The 20,582-nt window shown below is 36.9% G+C and overlaps 1 protein-coding gene across 1 annotated transcript in view; it reads right to left on the minus strand.

Moving 5' to 3' along the window:
* Window positions 1-20,582, minus strand: part of szt2 (SZT2 subunit of KICSTOR complex) — a 167,784-nt gene that overhangs the window by 138,305 nt on the left and 8,897 nt on the right. Inside the window, 9 exon segments of the mRNA XM_017304280.1 lie at window positions 1,723-1,852; window positions 2,793-3,024; window positions 3,109-3,279; window positions 6,501-6,711; window positions 9,560-9,666; window positions 12,542-12,701; window positions 18,292-18,414; window positions 18,748-18,918; window positions 20,013-20,186. Coding sequence (XP_017159769.1) covers window positions 1,723-1,852; window positions 2,793-3,024; window positions 3,109-3,279; window positions 6,501-6,711; window positions 9,560-9,666; window positions 12,542-12,701; window positions 18,292-18,414; window positions 18,748-18,918; window positions 20,013-20,186 — 1,479 coding nt within the window.

Genomic DNA, 20,582 nt, shown 5'->3' on the forward strand with positions numbered 1-20,582 from the left:
AAAGTTACAGTGAAATGTAACGTAAAATGTGGTTTTAATGTGTTCAAGCTGCAAGACCAAAAATGACTAGTAAGTGGTAATGCTCAAACATGTTTTTCTCAGTACGCAAACTAATTGAGACCTATAAAAGTCTAACTAAAATTTAAATGCTTAGATATGAGCTTGGTTCAGTGGCACAGAAATAATCTCTGGTAAACCTTTACAAAAATGTAAGGATATAAATAAAAACAAGTTGTAATGTGTAACTCCACTTGATAAAATCCTTCATAAATATTGATTTATTGTAGTGGCTCTCAATGAAAGTTATGTGCAGTTATGTCAGTAACACATTACATCATTATTTTTTATAGAAAAATAACCAGATTTTTTGTGTGTGTGGTTTTAGAGGATCTATGTTGAAGATGGTAAGAAATAAAAGCATACATTTCTGTTTTTCTCTAGGTCTCTGGTCACACACACTGAGCTGTCGGCTAGTTGTAGTGCTTAGTCCAGTTACTCTTTTCATTAACGTAAGAGTTAAAGAGCTAAGTATAATTGAGATATTTGCTACTTTTGACAAAAAAGTTTAAGTCTATGAAAGCAATGTAGCAATTTTGCTAGTTTTGATTTTCAAGGCATAATGAGGCAATTTATCAAGATTCAGCCAAAGTAATAAAATAATGAACTACAGTCTGATTTTTATTGTTAATGTGTTTCTTCCTATCGAGCATTGAAAGTACATAAAAGGTTTACATGTCTTTTGCTTTAAGTATTTACTTAGTGGAGGGTTTATTGTTTATGCTGCAGAGCCACAGCTAACAGCTAACAGCTAACAGCTAACAGCTAGCCCCTCACTTCAGCGGCTCTCAGTGCTGATGTTGCTCTTCCCACACTTGTTCTAACAATGGCGGAAGTGGACCTACAAATTCATTCATATGTTTTTCTTTGAAGAATGGCGGATTTACTTCGTTCTTTGTTTTTTTCATCTTTTCATTTTGATATTGTTTAAATACAAAGGTTTCTTTCATGATCATTTTTGGAAGGTGGGGGGGGGGGGGGCAATTCTAGACTTTTCCAAGATTTGGCAGGTCCGGATCCCCCAAAAGTAGTTTGACAGTAATGAGGGAGAGGGAAGATATGTGGCACCGGCACGAGAACTAAGGCACAGGGTTGTGCTTTGCCCCTGTGCCACCACAGCACCCCGCATTAATATATTTTTAAAAATGTTTCTGTTAAAACACATTTCAAAAGCAGTCTGATTTCCATTGGTTAATTTGCTGTACATTGTTATTTTTATTAATTTTGTCAGTTTCAAGTTATTTCAGTGACTTATTTTTGGTCATCAACAGGGGTATCAAAAACTTTGTCCATGTGTGTATAGCCACCTAATTATCATCTCAAAGTAGATTTTTAGTGGAAGGAATCCTTTAACAAGCCTTTTTTTTAATCCAGTGAACCATAGGATTTTACAAAACACACATTTTATGTTCATAATCTCCTAAATTGGCATAAACAGTTTGGTCAGGTGGATTGCCATTAAAGACATGTGTTAGACCAATACAGTCTCTAACATACTGGTAAAATTTTCTCTGTGGTATTACCTGGGGTCCACCTGCCTTAGCAACTTGTCATCAAATTCAGCAGAAATTTAAAGTGAATGTAACCAACTCATCAATGTAAACACATTTTGAAACATAAAAAACATGCAGGATGGAGTGTCCTGGGAAGTGTATTCCACTGTACCGGAGTTGTAGAGCCAGGAGGGATGTAGAATAAAGGGACTCCGTTTTTGGTGCTCTCTGGAATCCTGTAGTTCTCGGGGATTGAATTGAATGACTGCAGATGCACCAACATCTGATCAGTTTGGTTGATGCTGGGAAAGACACATGTCAATGAAATACATTTCACCCATTTCAAAAAGAACACCTGTTAGTGCAGTCTTTCTCAAACTGTGGTCCGCGGGCACCCCTAAGTGGTCCACGAGGCACTGCATGTAAACAGCCATTTATGAGCTCAATGTGCGACACTATAGCTAGCTTACCAAAGGATCGTATCAAAGAAAATGACTGAAAACTGGCTTAAAACCAGATTACTGACAAGAAAAGCTGCAGATACAAGTGGAAAGAAAACAACTTCAGGAATATTATAAGATCAGAGGAAGCTCAGTCATAGCTGCTGAGAGTGTTGATGTGTCATTAACTAGCGACTGGATTCCTTCCTGCGGTAGGAATCGCTCCAGTTAGTCAGAACAGCCAGCAAAGTTTTAGTGTTGATCTGAATGCTCTGCTTTCAGGTCAACAGCAATTGTTACTTTTTGTTTAATCAAAAAATATTCAACTAAATAAAAATACAATAAATAAATACAAATGATAGAAATGGGTTAATTATTTTAATGGTGCAGAAAAACAGAAAATGGTTTCTGTTAAAAAGTCTATTTTTCTGTAACTGTGCATCTAAATCACAAATAGCCCTAAATGTTATTAATGCACATAACACTTGGTAGTAACGAACAATTTCTTTCATTTCTATGTGTTTGACATGATTGGAAAGCTTAGACTCCACACTATCAGAATCAGTGAATAACTCAAAACACACAAGTTCATGGATTGTTGTGGCCAGTCACATTTACCAAACAGCACCACCCTTCTCATTAGGATGATAAAAGAAAACAACAATACGTGAGTTAAGAGATTAATATTTTAATTTCAGGTTGCATTATATATAAAGATGTGGGGGCAACTTCAGGTTAGGTGGTCCTCAGCCTGAAAAAGTTTGAGAAACATTGCCATGTAATGTCTGAGTGGAAACATTACCTCTGAAGTGTGTTCCAGAAGCGCCGGATGACAGAAGTGCGGTATGGACTGGTGATGGGCTTCCGCTGTGTGCAGCTGATATCATGCAGGATGTCATAGCAGCCTTCCATTGTCACCTCCACCTTAGTGCTTCTGTTGGACGAGTCCAAAGGCCAAGTGGCAGCTGCTAGGTACTCAATATGCATGTTATGTTTCCACAGCAAAGCCAACTTCACTTCCAGTTGGGTCCCTCCTACAGGAAACAACAGGATATACTCTGAACATGTTGGTGAGAACTCAAGTCTTTTAAATGTCACTACTGAAAAGAGACCTTTACCTTTGGTGAGGCTGATGTCTCTGATGGTGTAGCCTTCTCTCAGTCGCACTGAAACCACACTTATTAAATGTGCATGGACTTCTTTCTCTGTGTGCTTTTTCCTCCGCATGACCAGGGCTGGATTACCACTGGCTGACACTAGGTGCTCATTGAACAGTTTGTCCTGGGAAACTACAACATCAACAATTTTGTGGGTTTACTTATCATCAGTAATAAGAAACCCTACAAACTAGTGTCAGTGCAGGATGACATGCATTGTCAGCTCATTTGCACACCAAAAATATATATATTTTTCACTCTTTATTTACATTTTATTTATTTTTTTCATTTTTTTTATTCTTTCTATTTGTATAAATAGTGTGATTTAAAAAGAACTACCAATAAAAACAGTTCAATAGCATTTCACTTGACTGCTTTTTCTGAAAAAAGTTACACAAGTAAACTTTCTCAAAATTTTGTCTGCACTTCTGTTTTGCATTGTGAACTGCAAAACAGTTCACAATGCAACTGTGAACTGTTTGTGTTCAAACAATAAGTTTGAACACAAACTAATTGTTCTTAATTTAGTCTTAAACAAATCTTAATTTTAGAGCTAATTTGGTCTCAATTTTTCAAAGCCTATCTTGAACCTTCAGCATACCTGCTCACAGTTACTGGCACCCACAGAATATTAACTGAAGCAAATTCATCAAGTGAAACAACATTGTAATGCAGATAGCTTTAATTTGCTGTTTTGATAGAAAACAGCAAACACTGTACCATAAAAGTACCACCTGAGAAGTGGAAGAAGCTTACAGATGAATATAAGAAACGTTTGGAGGCTTGTCATTGCTGCCAAAGGCTGTGCAACCACATATTAAGGAGAAGTGTCAATATTAGTGCACATACTGGTTTTCTGTTTTGTCCTTTGGAATTAGAATATCTATGTTGAAATAACAATTGTCTTAAATTACTTTGGACGTCCAACTGAAAGATCCTGCTAATAAACATTTTGAACATTTCCATTTATTTCTGAAGATATTCACTCAGTTATGCAAAACATGAAGGGGTGCCAATAACGATGACAAGGGCTTTACATATTCATAGTGAACGGTGATATTACTGCTCATCATTCAGAGTTAATTCGTGTTTTATTCTTAAATATTTTGGTGTTGCTGTCTGAGTAATCCACAACATATTTTCATGCAACCCAATCTGATTTGAAAACTATTTCGGAATCATCTCTACAGTAAATTCTTCTTAAATAAACCTGGTTTTCAGAATTCACTGTTCAAACTGAACTGGGATATCATTACATTGTTTTATAAGTTACTGGTTCTATTCTTATTTGTATATTTTTACTCTAACTTTCTGGTCATTTCATCTTTTACTTTAACTGAAACGTTTAACTGTTTTGCTAATAAACTCATATTCCAGTAAAGTGCTTATTATTATGTATTTGTGTAGTGCCTTGCTGTTCAAAAACACCTGTGATGGATTTTCCCTCATCTATTGTCTTTTTAATACTTTAGCCTCATCAGGCAGGTATTGATGGATAGTAACAAAAAATAAGAACTTTTTGGGTATTATTTTATGAAAATCACTTGGTAATTGGATCTGAATTAATAGGTTAATTTACAGTTGTCATCAGATATGATGTAGTTACTCATAGCCTGACCTATTGTTGAACTTCCTAAGGTTCTTTGAAAACCTCTGTCCAGTTTGCCCAGATTAACAATTGCATCTCCAGCCCAGTGTGCAAATTAACACCAATTTACTTATAGTCCTCTACTTCTGGAAATATAGTTCTCCAAAATGCCAAATAATCTCCTTCATCCGGTTCAACGTATTGAACTGTTGTCCCACAACAAACTGCAGAAATGTATATATGTCTTGTGAACTGTGGGTGTTTTATTTTGCATGGCGTATTGCTGCCATCTGTTGGACGTTTGGGGAACTGCGTTTACTTTTACGTTATTTAGCCAGTACAGTTGTTTGCTAGCAGACCAGATGAACACTAGTCTTTTATGAATGCCGCATTCCAGCTATGAGTTCTTCGACGCAAAGCCTGTAAGTTGCTACATCAAAACGATATGTTATAACATATGAGAAATAATTTGCTTATTGAATTTATGTTTAATTAGTTTGTAAATACCTGCGGGCGATTTGAGTATGTTTTACATCATTGCTAACGAGCAGGCCTGCGACACTTCTAACACAGAAGACAGGTGCTTCATCTGTCTTCTCTACATAATGGCTTGCAGCTCATAGCATTCTGAGCTAGCTATTGTATCAGTTGTTATACTTCTAATGTATGAAACTGAATGTTATCACTTCTGTTTGCTGCTTTGAGCTCATTCTGAGTTATTTGTGTTTTGGCAGTTTCACTCCATTCTGCATGACAATAAAGGAAGATGTTAATCCTGACTCGTGTAAAAGGAGTTTGGCTGATGGTTACAAGTTACATTAGCAAGACCATTACTATATATTTATTTATTTATTTTTTATTTATTTATTTGTAAAGCTTATAGTTAGAATGGCTTCAGATATCCTAAAGTTCATATGCCAAATCTAACCAATTAGAGCTCCAAAGACGGTTACCTGTACCCATTCTTGAAAGCTAAGGAGGGAATGATAATCCCATTTCCTGAAGCAGACTGATCGGACTGCATTTTGTAGCATTATTGGTGTTGGAAGCTATCTTGCTGACATTACAACTCCTTTATAAGCTTGAGAGATCTGTGATTAGCTGTCATTGGAAAAATCTTCCTGATATCAAACATCTATTTTGACTGTAAGGTTAATCTAATTGTCAGAAGTAAGAAAAAAGTTGCTGTGTACTCATTCTGGGATATGTGTATAATGTTTGCTGTCCAGTTGAATTTACTTCTTTATGAGTGACTGACTTGTTTGGCTAATGATTGCAGATTCTCTGGAATGGTGTCCCAATTGCTTATTTTTTTGCCAAACAAGCTGCCACTCTCTTAATAATCTTATTAAAAATGAATTATATAAGCCAAACAATAATGCAATCCCAGTTGCACAAAATCTATATGATTGGATTAAATTGTCGATATATTTCTGTATATAAATTTAACGTTTTCCTTTTGTAAAGTGCCTTGAGACAAGGTTAGTTGTAAACAGGCACTACATAATTTTCTGATGATTTTTGGATAAATCACAATCTGGATTTTTATTAATTAGATGATAAACAAATCAGCCTTCATAGTTACAGAAAAATTGCATTGAGGACAACCTTAAAGCTTCAATCTTTGCAACATTAAGAATCATGGACATAGATATAGCAAAAGCAGAAAATGCTCTTGCTGCTCCTGTCAGCTTGATCACACACAAAAGATGCAAAACATCTGGCCTCCGATAGTGTGGCCATCATAGAAGTTTAATTATCTCACCACAGAAGTACTCAGAGTTCATGGACTCTGGGGTCTTGAGGAAAGTGTAGGTTAGGAAGGCCCTGTGGTAGGCATTCATTTCTTGGCTGTTTTGGTCAACTTCAGGGCAACTGGGCAAATAGGACCCAACGGTGGCCAAAGATATGAACTTCATCAGTTCTACGTTTGGGATGTAGCCAAAACTGCAGTCATATGAGTATGAACCGCCAACCTAGAAAGGTACAAACACAAGTTAAAAGGAATTATTAAAATGCTGCTACAGGATCACTTTTAAAAGTAGAAACAAAAACTGTATTATTAATTTGCAGCTAAGCTCAAAAGTATTCCATACTCCTGGCAGATGTAGAAATAAAAAAATACCTTTATTCAACCATTCATTCAACCATTCAATCACTTGAGTGATTGACGTCACTTGAGTCAATCAAAACCTAAAACCTACAGGAGACTGTATTTTCTGTAGGTTGAGAGTCTATGTCCTGTGGGTACACAGTAAAATCTCATTTGACTTCACCTTACTTCAAAAAATATGCAAACTCAAGAAAATTAAGAAAAGTAAATTTAAGATTAGTAAGTAAACCTAATTTATTTTAACTAAGCAGTACTAAATCAAGTACTACAACTAACAAAAAAAATTAAGTTCATGCAACTTAAATGAACTCATTTTCTTGACTGAGTCCTTCCTCTTGCATTCACTATTAAGTCAAAGCACTTTCCAACTCAGAAAAAAACTCAGTTATCAAAAACGTACTTTTCCTAAATTAATCCAGCTTAAACAGAGAGAGTTGGAGAGAATTTTCAACCACAAATTCTAAGTAGCATACTGAAAGTGAGTATTTTGATGAAAAGTGATTAAAGTCAACTTATTATTTTCCATTAAATACAATTTTGCATTTACTGTGTATGTCATACATACACAGTGATATATCTACATTAGCGGTTCTCAACGTGGGCAGTACCGCCCCCCAGGGGGCGTTCAGAGGACGGCAGGGGGCGCTGGCAGACATTTTTACAAAAGGGGGGCGCTGGGATGCCTTTGGGGGGGCGTTTTACACCTTACTTTACAACTTTACACCTTAAATGCACAACAATACCAGTTTAGACTTTGAGCAACTTGGTAAAACTGTATTGTGTAACATTAAACCATGCTTGGCTGCAACTGTATCGATGGCAGCTCTTCTTCTATTCAGTGTTTGTTAGCTTCTGTTAGCTTCTTGGCGCAGCTCCGTTCTCCTGCTACTGGTAGCTTCACCGCATCAGTTCAGCGTTACACCGGCTGATGACATTGCTGTTATTCACTTTGTGTGGTATTTTTGTACATATGTTTTGGTAGTGCTGTGATCATATCAAAGCAGCAACTTATATTAAAAAGTGTTTTATTTCCGTTTGAAGGCTGCATGCTTCCATGGAAGGATAACAGAAAATCGCTCTTATAGACATGCAATTACTAAAATCACGATACCCTGACTTTAGCATCCCTCTGAAAAATGAACCCATTTAAATAAATAAAGAAATCCCTCCATGGGTGATACCACGATAGAGAGCCTTCATTTTATAGCGTTAACACGGTGCTGTAAGTGGTCCGGTATGAAACGGGGTGATAGAACAACACAGCACTTTTAAATTTCAATATTCAGAATGCAGAAATTGTTTCCATTGTTTTAAAAGGTTTATGTCAGTCTGCCTTTTCTCCATCGATACGCCTCGCACCTTAGGGGGTTAAGAAAAAAAACAAAGAAAAAAACGAAAAAGACGTGCACATTGTGTAAAACTCTGAAACAGGAGAAGCGGGACATAAAATGGAGCGACGAACTAGATGTGAATTATGACATAAAAACAGAGAATCCGACGCTGAACAGTGAAAAATCAACACATGATGTGAAACATGATGATTAGACGGAGCAGCAGGTGATGAGTGAAGATTACTGATGGTCAATAAATGATAAAATAAATGTAGCAACAGGAAAGAAACTAAAGTGGACATAGCAATAAACCAAGAGAGGATAAAACTAATCAAATGAAACTAAATGGAAATGAATGAAGAACAAAATGCAAGAAACTAAATACAGAGGAATAAACTTGTATGGCAAGACCTTTTGAGCAAGAATTAATAGTGGCAAGAATAAACAGACACTATTTCCAGATAAAAGGTAAAATGATATTGTCGAAGTGCCATGGGTTTGCTGAGACCATATCTAGTACTGAGAAGAAATATATTATACAGGCGATAACAATAAGGAACTTATGTTTTGGTTAGATTTGATATATTAATTTCTTCAATATTATTTTTCATGTCAGTGTTAATGTCATGAGGCTGATGACTCCATGACACTTTCAATTTGACTCATTAGGATTTGATTAAGAACCAGGTTTGTTCTTTGTAATTTCTGTCCAGTAAAACTATTAATCTATAATCAATAGACAGGTCTATATAAAGATATAATCCATGTTTCGGTCTCATATTTGTTTGGCATTAAAAGGACTTGGGACTTTTGTTTTTCCACTGAAAGCTCTGGTTTGCACAATAAATGCCATGTGGGTGAAATTTTATGGATGATACTCTGATGTCCCATTCTCCTGAAGGCAGCACAGAGCTGCACCACCAGAAACTGACAAACACTGAAGAGAAGAAGAGTTATGATTAATGTAGTTACAGTTCTATCCATGTTTTAATGTTGCAGAGCTCAGTCGCTTTGCAAATAGTTCAGTTTAAACTGGCATGTTGAACATCTTTTATCTGGTCATTTTGTGGAATATTTAACAACTAGAAAATTGGAAAGAACAAGAATATTTTTTCCACTCTGATTGGCTGAAATTATTTTTGATGATAAATACAGAAACAAGCATAACAATCAAAACATCTACAATAGTGATAGTAATATTAATAATAAAATAATAGTCAGTGCAACGTAGCCTACAAATCCTTGGTGGGGGCGGTGAGGGACCTGGATAAAGGCTGGGGGGGCGCTGGCACAAAAAAGGTTGAGAAACACTGATCTACATATATCTATGACAATTTAAATACACAGAAAGCAAGTTTTAAAACATTTACATAAAGATACCTGTACAAAGGAACAAGCAATGGTTCCACTTCTGAGCTGGTTCAGCAATGTTTCACACACAGCCACATCAGGAACACTTGTCACCCCATCAGTGATTATGATGATGCCTAAAACACACAAGACAAATTCTATCATGATGTGCTGTATGTGAGAGGTTGATGCAAAATAGGGATGTAAGCAAATAATCAGTTTATAATTAATTGCTGAATAATGGTCTCTATGAAATAACCAGTGACACATGAAAAATCCTCATTAAACTTGAGTGTAAGTGCCTGTGCAGCATTCACATAATAAAGAATAATGATAAACGGGAACGCAACAGTGTGAATGTCTTATAGCAGGGGTGCCCAAACTTTTTCCTGTGAGGACCACATAACTTTTTCCTTCTCTGCTGGGGGTCGGAGTCAGTTTCTAACAGAAAAAGTGTGACGATTGCAGGAGTGCCTAAATGTAAAAATGTATTGTTTTCCAGAAAGCACAATCAAATGACCCTCTCTGGGTTCTTTGCAGAAAAAATCCAGGAAGGATTATAGTCCGTATTTACCAAACTATGAGCCGCACTGGGCTATAAACCACAACCCCAAAGTTTTTTTTTTTTAAACCAATAAACATACACATATAAACTGCAGATTTCTCTGCCGCTCCAGGTTTTCCACAACGATGCAGCAGCAGCAGAGGGGGGCGGACACCAAAAAATCTGAGTCATAACAGGTCAATTGAATATCACATTTATTACGGTTGAAAAACAAAAAGTTGCCAAGTTTAGACTTAACTGAACTGATTACGGTAGTTTCCAAACGGTAACTGTAACAGTAAAAGTGCTGATCCTTCGTGTTGCTACTAGCATGTGCTAAATAAAAATGGGCGCTTTCTTCTTCTTCGGATTTCAATGGCAGCTTGCATCCATTATTGTTGCACTACTGCTATTTATTGGATCCTAATATCTATACCTCAAATTCTCATAATGATCCCAGTATTAGTTAAAAAAACGAAAAATATTTTCCCCTCAATGCTATTTAACTGATCAACAACATTCTCAAGTTTCTATTCCCTATTAAAATTAATTCCGTTTTAATGACGCTTTCTTCTTTTATTTCCAATTTTGACTTCCAATGATTCACTTCCTGCTAAAGAGCCCCCTGGTGGCTGAAGAAAATTCCACATTTAAGCCACACTGGGCTATAAGCCGCATGGTTCAAAGTTTAGGAAGAAAGTAGTTTTTATCAGTCAAACCTTTAACAGAAGAGCAAAAGAGGATGGTGGTTGATTTTTAGACGTTTGCTGAGGTAGAAAAGATTGGTGGATAAGATCAGCTTCACATGCAAGTATCAGTCAATCACCAAGCTCCTGATGATTAAGGAAATCATCGCCGATAAATCCACTTTCCGATAAATCGGTGCACACCAAGTTATAATGCTATTCATCGGCTAGCTCTACAGCAGAGTCAACTTCTGTTTGTCACTGAGGATAACCAACAACCTGAAATCAATTTAACAGTTCTAGTAAAACCCACAAAGAAATCTAGGCACTTCACACTTTAAAAAGAGTTCTTAGATGTAGTTCATTTTATGGACATATTTACATTAATCTCACTTAATTCATTTGATTTAGTGATGACAACGTACTTTTTTGTGTTCAATTAACTTAAAAGTTACAAATCTAACTAATTGAAATTAAGTAAAAGAAATGTTTTACTTTGACTTAACTTGAAACAGTTGCGTTCAATGCCAGTTTCGTATCCTATGTCTGACCAACTCAATTTATTGTTTCTAGAACTCAATATATTATGATCATCCAACTCAATTCATTAAGTTTATCCAATTCAATGTACCAAGTTTTTATAACTTAATTCATTAAGTGTGTTTAACATGACAAATTTAAGCCACTCGTAACTCAAATCATTTATTTTTTTAATAATTAAAATCTCTGACTAAATTCTACAGAAAGTCAACTCAAACTTTTAAGTTGTTCCAAACTAAAATATCTAAAATTATGTTTTCACTTACATTATACTTAAAATACAAATTGAATTTAAATCATATTAAATGTATGCTTCAATGTTATTTAGTTTAAGTTGATTAAACTTAATTTATTAAGTTGATTTAACTTAATAAATAAGAGGGTGAAGACACAGCAAAGGTCATCAGGCTGGAATTTAACCTGGGACAGCCGCCGATGGACTAAGGCTTCTTTATGTGGGTGGTGCTCTACTCCTGCACCACCACAGCAGGTACAGGATTTGCCCCTGGTGAAGTTTGCATCATGACATCAGACTTAGGATAGGAACGCAGCATTGAACTTAACTGTTTCAAATACACTCTTGAGAGTATTCTCCAAAAGGTGTATTTTTAGACAACACTTTTTAGAGTGCACTCTCAAAAGTGTATTTGAAACAATTAAGTTCAATGCTGTGTTCGTATCCTAAGTCTGATGTCATGATGCAAACTTCACCAGGGGCAAATCCTGGACCAAGCAGGGTGCAGTGGTGGTGCAGCAGTAGAGCACCACCCGCATAAGGAGCCCTTGGTCCTCCGCGCAGTCGTCATAAGTTCAGTTCCAACCTAATGATCTTTGCTGCCCGTCTCCCTCTCTGTCATTACCCACTTTCCTGTAACTAGTCTCAATAAATGCCTCTGGAGCCAAAAACCGTAATAAAAAGAGATAATTTATTTGTTTCCTTCGTTGTTTGATGTAAACTATAAGTGGATAGACATACGGTAACTTGAGTTGGTTAAACTTAATAAATTAAGTTGTATGAACTTAATTGAACTACTTGTTACCAATTGAAACAATTAAATTAAGTTGGATTAACTACTTTATTTTTACTGTGCATAGTTATGATGATATTCTATAATTTAATCACAGTGGGTTTTTAAATGTTGAACAGATGTTTTGCTCTTTTTAAGAAAACTCATCAGCTCAGTAGGAGAAGAATAAAGAAAAGATAGGATTTCTGATTATGCATTCTTAATTCAAACCTACCTGCACTGGAATTTGAGGGCAGAAGCTGAAGGGCGAGGATTCCCTGGCGTACCATGCTGACAAGACCCATATCAGCAGACACCATGGACATTCCCTGCTTCTTATGCGGCTGGTCTTCCAAGTTGTTATGGTGATTTAAGCTTTGTCCTGGTTCCACAAACTATCAATAAACAATGATATTTCTTACAATCAAGTCTTACATAATGAAAAATATTTGAACTAATGCAGTGTTTCTCATTTGTTTTCTGTCATACTCAGGGGTGAAAGTAGTTTTAAATTCTTGGGGGCCCTATGACAAAAGTGTGACAACATTTACAATTAATTCTTTGTGTGCTATGGAGCTTCTGTACCGATTACATTTTTGCAAAGCAATAAAAGCTGGTAGCTCTTGAATTGTTACAAAATAAAGCTGTATTTCCTCCTTCAGTCCACTGGCTGCAATGTTGACACCTTGAGATGCCATGAAACCTAAATTCTGAACATCATGGCATGGAGTGCATCCCAGTTTTCCAATGTCTGGCATATAACCATTCATTTTAGCTTTTAAACTGGTTCTATTGATCCTGTGTTCAGACAGAGGGATAATCAGTAGCCCAGCATCATGACCTGTTTGTTCTGAAGATCCTGCAGCTTCCACTTCTCTTCCTAACATGGCGCCTCCTCACCCTGACTCTCACACTGACAGGAGGAACCACAGAGCTCTGTTAGGTTAAAGCACATCTTCTGAAGTTAATAAGTAATAGTTTGATAGAGGAAAAGCCTCTCAGACAAGCGAGATGCCCAAACTATTCTAATTAAATATTAGTCAATTAATTTCACATAATTATCGCAGTAGAAGCCATTTGTTTTTTAAATATTTAATGAATGTATGTATTTACAGTGTTTGATGTTTGTTGTAAATTATATATTCTCACAAAGAACGAGATAATTAGTCCAAGTTTGTCGTTTTTTTGAACGTTCAGAAACTACAGCGGCTGTGATGAGCCACAACAAAGGTAAAACAACCTGAACAGGTGATCAACTCTAAACCACTCGCACCTTTTTACTCTGTCTCTCTCGTCATTTAAGCACACCCGTTGCCATGGCAACCTCCTGCCTCTCCAAGCCGACCAGAGATTAAGTTAAAAACATTCAGTCCGTTACGATATTAGGTTTGCAGGCTTGATATTTATTTTGCAATGATTACTAAGTACTTCCCTGAACACAGTGGTGGTTGATGAGTTCATTTTAAACTCATCAACCAAAACGCACAGATATGTGCAACAGCTTGTAGAAAAAATATTTACTGAGATTATTATTATTGTTGGGTCATTAATTTGAACGTGTTTTGTTGATTTTTGTTATGAACGTTTTGATAAGGAGTCAGAGGAGGACGTGCTGCTCTCAGCGTCCTGGTGGGGTTCAGCTTGTCACCTACTGCCGAGATTAACATTTTGCACCGCTGCTCTAGTAAAGCACAAACAGTTCAGAAACAATATGAAATGGGAAAAAAATCTATTAACTGATTAAGTCAGGTTGTAGATTGCTCTTGAAAAACTAATCACTCACAGCTGCACAGTGAACCCACTGATTCTTTACAGCAGACAGCCGCTCCCCTCTCTTCCAGGTACTGCGTACCCCCGCTAAAGCGCCTACTTTCACCCCTGGTCATGCCCCTCTAGGCATCCTAAAATTTTTTCACAGCAGACCTGAACAGCTGACCTTGAAGCTGTGTGCTTGGAAATGAAGCTACTTGAGACATTAGAAAGGAACAAAGCAATTTGTTGAGTCAAAGCCGGAGAAACAATCTTCATATTTACAGAGTTCCTGAGGGAAAATAAGGTAGATCGGTTACTGATTTTGTCGTCGATCTGCTAACCAAGCAGCTGAAGCTGCCAGACGGAAGTGAACTCCAAATTCAGTGAGCACACTCAGCTCTGGCACCCAGGCCACCTCCAGTATTGTCCATAATTGTGAATTTTTTGCAATTCAGTATGAAAGAAGTGGTTCTGAGGAAAGCCAGGGAATAGAAAGTGGAGATGGAAGGCAAACACCTTTATTTTGACAACGATTATGCTACCGATGTCATAGAAAAACTTCAAGCACATGGCCCATTAAAGGCAGCTTTGAAATAGAAAGGTGTCAGATTCCACATCCCGTACACCAACTTAAGAATCTTCTGGGTCTCTGTGTGGATCTACAGACCGCGGACGAAGCAACGTAGGACATAACCAGAGGCTTCAGCTTGAGCTGGGTAGTAAAAGAGAACAGGCTAAAAGTGGTCCAGGAGAGGCTGGATGCGCCGTTACCATGGAAATGGATCAACAACACTGTTGCAGGACAACGCACGAGGGAGAAGCTCACAGAGTGCAGATATGAGGAACAGCGACTCTGAGCATTGCATCACAGGAGGAGGTTTGCTTACAATAATTACAAAAAAAAACATTCAAGTAATGTGATTTAATAGCTGATTGACTTTACCAGCCTGACTTAACCCTGTTTTGGAGTTCAATCGCTCTTCTGTTCCTAAAGTTATTTGTTGTAGGCTTTTTTATATAGATATTTAACCAAAATACCCAATGGAGTAAATGTTGAAGTTGAAGGTGGGTTTCTGCTCAGAGCCGGCCACGCTGATTCATCCAGGTGAGGGGTTCTCCCCGTTAGTCGTCTCATGGGATCTGCAGTGTGAGACTTTTGTTTTGGCTTGGCGCCCTGAGCGATCCAGGGTGAGCTGCTTGGTGCGGGGTGTACGACCTCTCCGCTGGTTTGAGGAAGAGATGTTTCATATCCACAGGTAGCGTTGATCTCAAAGTTCACCTCCAGCCGTTGAATCTTTGTTTCTAAAAACTGAAGTTGTTGTAGAATATTGCTAATGTCCTTGGGGTCGGACGGGGGCATTTTGCCCTAGTTCTTCTTGGAGGTGAAGAAAAGTGAGGTAAAAATAAAAGTGAGAAAATCTCCTGGTCTTTAGGTTTGAAGTAATCCAGTTATGATGTCGATAATGTGAATAAAACCATAAAAATTGTGACTTTAAAAATAATTCACAAGCAAAGTTATCAGTAAGGACGGGAGAGAGCAACTCAGTTGATTAAAAACAATTATTTCTTCCTCTAGGAGTGAAAGTAACTAAGTTACATTAAAAGTAATGTTTTAGTTACTTTCATCAGCTGCTGACAACAACGCTCCACCACCTGTGAAACTTACATTGAGCTTTGCTAATTCTTAATAGCAAGTTATTTATATAATAATAATAATAATAATAATAATAATAATGGTAACATCAACAATTTGTCTCCACTTACAAGGTTGAACTGCAGGGGAGATTGTTTAACATTGTTTACCATTTTGTGCCGTTTACAACAGTACAAAAAAATGTTAGTAATTTGTGTGTGTTTTTGTGTGTTCCACTGTCTGGACAACTATAAATAGGATTTCAGACCCCACACCCCTCCCTGCCCCAGCCTCCAGGTTTTGCGTTACGGCCCTGTATGTGCTGACACAGCGCAGTGCTCCACCTGCGGCTCCACAGCTCAGATGGCTGCACAGATTTGTGACACTTATCTTAATATTAATAATTATGATGGCGTTTAGTTGGGCAACTTTACGGACTCGTTCATTCATGGCTGTTTTCACGTTTGTTGCGCTGTTCAAATTAGTATTGATGTTTGCAGTTTTCTGAAGCGCAACGCACTCCAGAAAACTGGAGTAAATATAAGTGAGGACTTCTATTTACAGCACATATATGAACTTGATATTAACAAAGACACAGCGGGACGGATCATCCGGGAAATGATTGACAGGGAAAGTCTGACTAAAACTAACTGGATGTCAGACAAATTCTGGGGTTCATGTCTGTTTATTTCCAAGCCCAAAAAGGGCAACCCACGACTCATTAAATTTGCAAGCAACTTTAGAAAGAAGAAAACAAGCCCAAAGCTGCTTATAATAAACGGAATTGGTGACCGAAACTCAAAATAGTTCCTTTTCAGCAGCAAAATGAGCATCTTCCTCCATTTTTTTTTTTTACATTTCTGTCGCTGCTGATGTAACAGTGTTTAGGTTTAGTTTGTAGAATCCCACTTGCTTTATATGTATCAGTGCAATGGGGAAATAGCCGACAGAATTAGCAGACAGAAATCTTAGGTATAACGGTTTGATCGGGTTCGTCATGCCGTGTGGTGTCCAGCCACCTGGGCACAAAATAATGGCTACAAGTCCAGTTAACCAGTTTTAAAATCAGGCATTAATCAATGCTTTACTAGAATCTACCTGTGATGCATGTGGCTCAGTGTAAAGTCCTGACTGAATGAAAATCATTTATCTATTTATGTCACGTTAACGAAGAACAGCTGAAAAGTTACCAGGTTTATCAACTGCGGTAGCAATTTGGCTCCAACTCCTCCTCTTGTCATTTCTATATTCTTTGCAGAAAATGTTAAATAAAAAAATAAAATGGTGTAGTATGAACTACTGCATTAGGTAGTCAGATGTGCCCATCTTCTCTATTTAAATCTAGTGATTACTGAAGGCAATATAGTACACAGACTTCATAATCTGCACTCTGTTGGTTGAATGCAGTATTTATTTCCACTTWGGCTTTATGTTGTTTAGTTTTTATTCAAGTATGTTTTTTGTTAATGGAGACTGAGAATCCATTTTATTTTTGTTTTTGGTTGTTTTGTTTATTTAGTTTATCACTTAGTGTTATGTGTTCTTTTGAAAATAAAGTGTATCTATCTATGGCAGGAAATCGCATGCATTATTAGTCATTTCCATTAAATCAGTGTCAAAAAGTCTTGAAACAATATTATCGTTTATTGCAATAATTTTTTAGACAATTAATTGCTCAGCAAAATATGTTATCGTGACAGGCCTAACAGGCCCAAACACACGGGTTATTTTCGGAACGCAACCCCTAAGAAACACAAGGGTTTGCTGTAAATGTAGTGCTTACTTCATGTTTTTCTACAGCAGAAGTTTTGTCAAAAAAGCGTAAAAGGCTAAATTTCAAAATGTTGTAAAAACTTTTTTTTTATAAAAATATGTGGGAAAAAACAGTCCATGCATCCTCATTCCAAACACATTCACTTAATTTTTCACTTTATGGTACATGTTCATATTTTCTATTGACTGTATATCAAATATATTTTAAATTTAACTGAAGATATGACATAATACAATGTATAATATTCAATAAAATACATAACACTTAAATCTTATTGTATAGACTTGGTCATCAAATCACTACGTTGCCTGTAGGAAATGTTAATGTCCAGCAGGTGTCAGTATTGAGTGACAGTATCGACAGTTTTGCTATGTGTCGAAACCATACATGACGCCTCATCTACCCATCACTACTATACAGTTTCTTGCTGCAAAGAATGAAGGACCAAAACGTCCTCAAAAAGCAAAGTCTGCTCTGTCCAGTCATATACTGTTACTGTTGCAACTCCAACTTAGTCTGTTATCCAGGTGAACTCTGAAGTATTTCCGTTTCTCAAATCTTCTCCCATGATGGAAATAGTGTTTGATTTAACCCCGTTTCTCTTGAAATCTATAATCATTTTATTTGTTATGCTAATATTCAAGACAAGATGATTATTTCCACACCATGCCACCAAGCGGTCATCCAGGTCTCTGTACTCTGTTTCTTGACCATCTCTGATACACTTGACGTGGTGAACATGTTGGATTTCACAGTATGCAGTGATGGGGTGTCAAGCTTTTATAACATCAATAACACTATGTGCAACACAGCTTATAGGGCATACCTGTTGTTGCTGCTGATGCAGGACTTCTGCTGTGTTGCTCTCCAGAGATCTGAGCTGTTGATAGATCTGATGTAGGAACTCATTCAGGTTTGCGTTATCAAGCTGGCATCCCTGTACCAAAACCTGCAAGGGAAATCAACACTCAGCAAGGAATTGCTCCATCAGCTGTAGATGTTCATACCGTTCTACAAATTAGAATGGTATGAACAGTCTGCCCCAACATCAATATTGGGTACCAAAAAAACCACAAAACTGAACAGTACATGTTGAATTTAACTGCAGTTCCATTCAAGCCAACTAAGACAATACATAGATTTTACAATATGGTTACCTATATATTCACTCCCACACTTTAACTGACTTTGACACACACAAATACAAACACACCATCTCTCTCATATCATTAAAAAGAAAACTTGCTTTAGTTAAGTGGATGAAATACAGGATAAATATAACCTGGTGAGAAGAAAGACCAATTATTGATGAATAAACCAAAATGGTGATGAAGATCTTGGGCTTGAAAAGCTGATCTGTTCCAGGAACTTTAAATGGTTGAGCCAGTCCAGCCAGGCACTTAGACAATGCATGAAACACTTCATCAAAGATCATCTCTCCTGTGCTGTCATCCTGCAGAGTACAAACCAGGACACATCAAATAGTGCATTATGACAACAACTATGTGTTCAGCAAATCAGACAAGCCAAGTCTCGATATTGAGTTGGGGCAGTGTGCAAAATGAAATGCTTAAGATATTTTTAATTCTATATACTTTTAGAACTTTTTTATGCAACAAAAGTTTAAACAGAGGATAACCTTATGAGGCATCAATGATTAATAAAAATAATAATGAAAAATTGGATTTCAAGACACTCAAGGTCACTGTACAGTAATGCACCAAGACACAACAAAAACAACAATTGGAAAAGGTGAATTAAGTTTAATTTAAATATTAATGTACATGTTATTTAAGTAATGTATAACACCATGGCTATTCAAGGTGCGATACATAGATTCCTATTTTAAGGAACCTTAAAATAAGTTTTCCTATCCCCTTAACCTCCTGACTACCAGGAAAGAAATATTGTCCAATCACCATTTTTTTTTAAATCCCAGTCTTTGTAAGGTAACAAAAGGTTTTATGCACTTACTTTGTCTCTTCCCATAAAATGGGTTATTACTGATAAACACCATTTTTATGAATTAGAAAAAGCTACGTACAAAAGTTCCACCCCTTCACATGTGGTATCATTGAAAAGCCCTAGATGTCCTCTGAAATGAATTAATTAAGTAGAATGCAGGGGGTGGGAGATATTCAAGTTTAGAAATATCCTCTACAGAGGACAAAAATGAACTACTGGTAGTCAGGAGGATATAGAACATATGTATTTTTTACTGTATTCTTTATTTTTATGTGTAGAATTTGTATGTTTCTTTTATAGGAGAATGGATGGAAATTTTCATCTTGCTAAATTTGGTGCATTTATGACATTATCGTACGTTCATTAATAAGCACTGTCCAATTTAAATAAATTAAATTCAATATCAAAGTATTTAAAGCAATATCAAATTGAATCGTGAGGTTCTCAAGGAAAACAAACAACAAATACCCAGCCCTAGCCATTACGTATAGTCATTCCAAATTTAGAAAAGATCAATCCTGAAATTTGACATACACAACATTTATAGATGTGTGTCTGTTAACTTCTGATTAAAACTCTTACCACAATCCCTGTGGAAGGGCTGAGGTCCAGTTCAATGATGAAGCGATACCTGCGGGCCAGAAAGGTTGCCCGGGTGGATGGCATCAAAACACAGGGGGCTGTAGTTGGGATGGAATCTGGCTGCCATCCCTTCGGTTGGACAGCAGCCAAATCCAACTCATTTTCAGAGTTTTGCTGTTAAACAAAAATCCATCAAACACCATTGAGATATAGTTTCCAATATTATGAGAATAATGGGAGGCATTTGTTAAAATCAATCTTGGTGCAAGTGCATCACAAGAGATTTGATCATGAATGGAACAAAAATTTCACAACAATGAGGAAATGGCACAGCAAAGATAGAACATCAATGAGCAGACTCACCTAGGAAATGTAAAGTACCAACAAAAGTTTTATGACATTCAATACAGTCAACTTTCATGAGTCAACCTTGGTGAACAAGAGTGACATTTACAGCTAGGCCTATAATTGCATTGCGTAGAGCATCCAAGCATGCCCATTAATAACCATCTCAGGCAGGGGACATACCTACTTTAAAGTGTCACCAACATGAGGATGTTTCTTGATTGA

The sequence above is a fragment of the Poecilia reticulata genome, linkage group LG4 (genome assembly GCF_000633615.1).
Source record: "Poecilia reticulata strain Guanapo linkage group LG4, Guppy_female_1.0+MT, whole genome shotgun sequence".
NCBI lineage: Eukaryota > Metazoa > Chordata > Actinopteri > Cyprinodontiformes > Poeciliidae > Poecilia > Poecilia reticulata.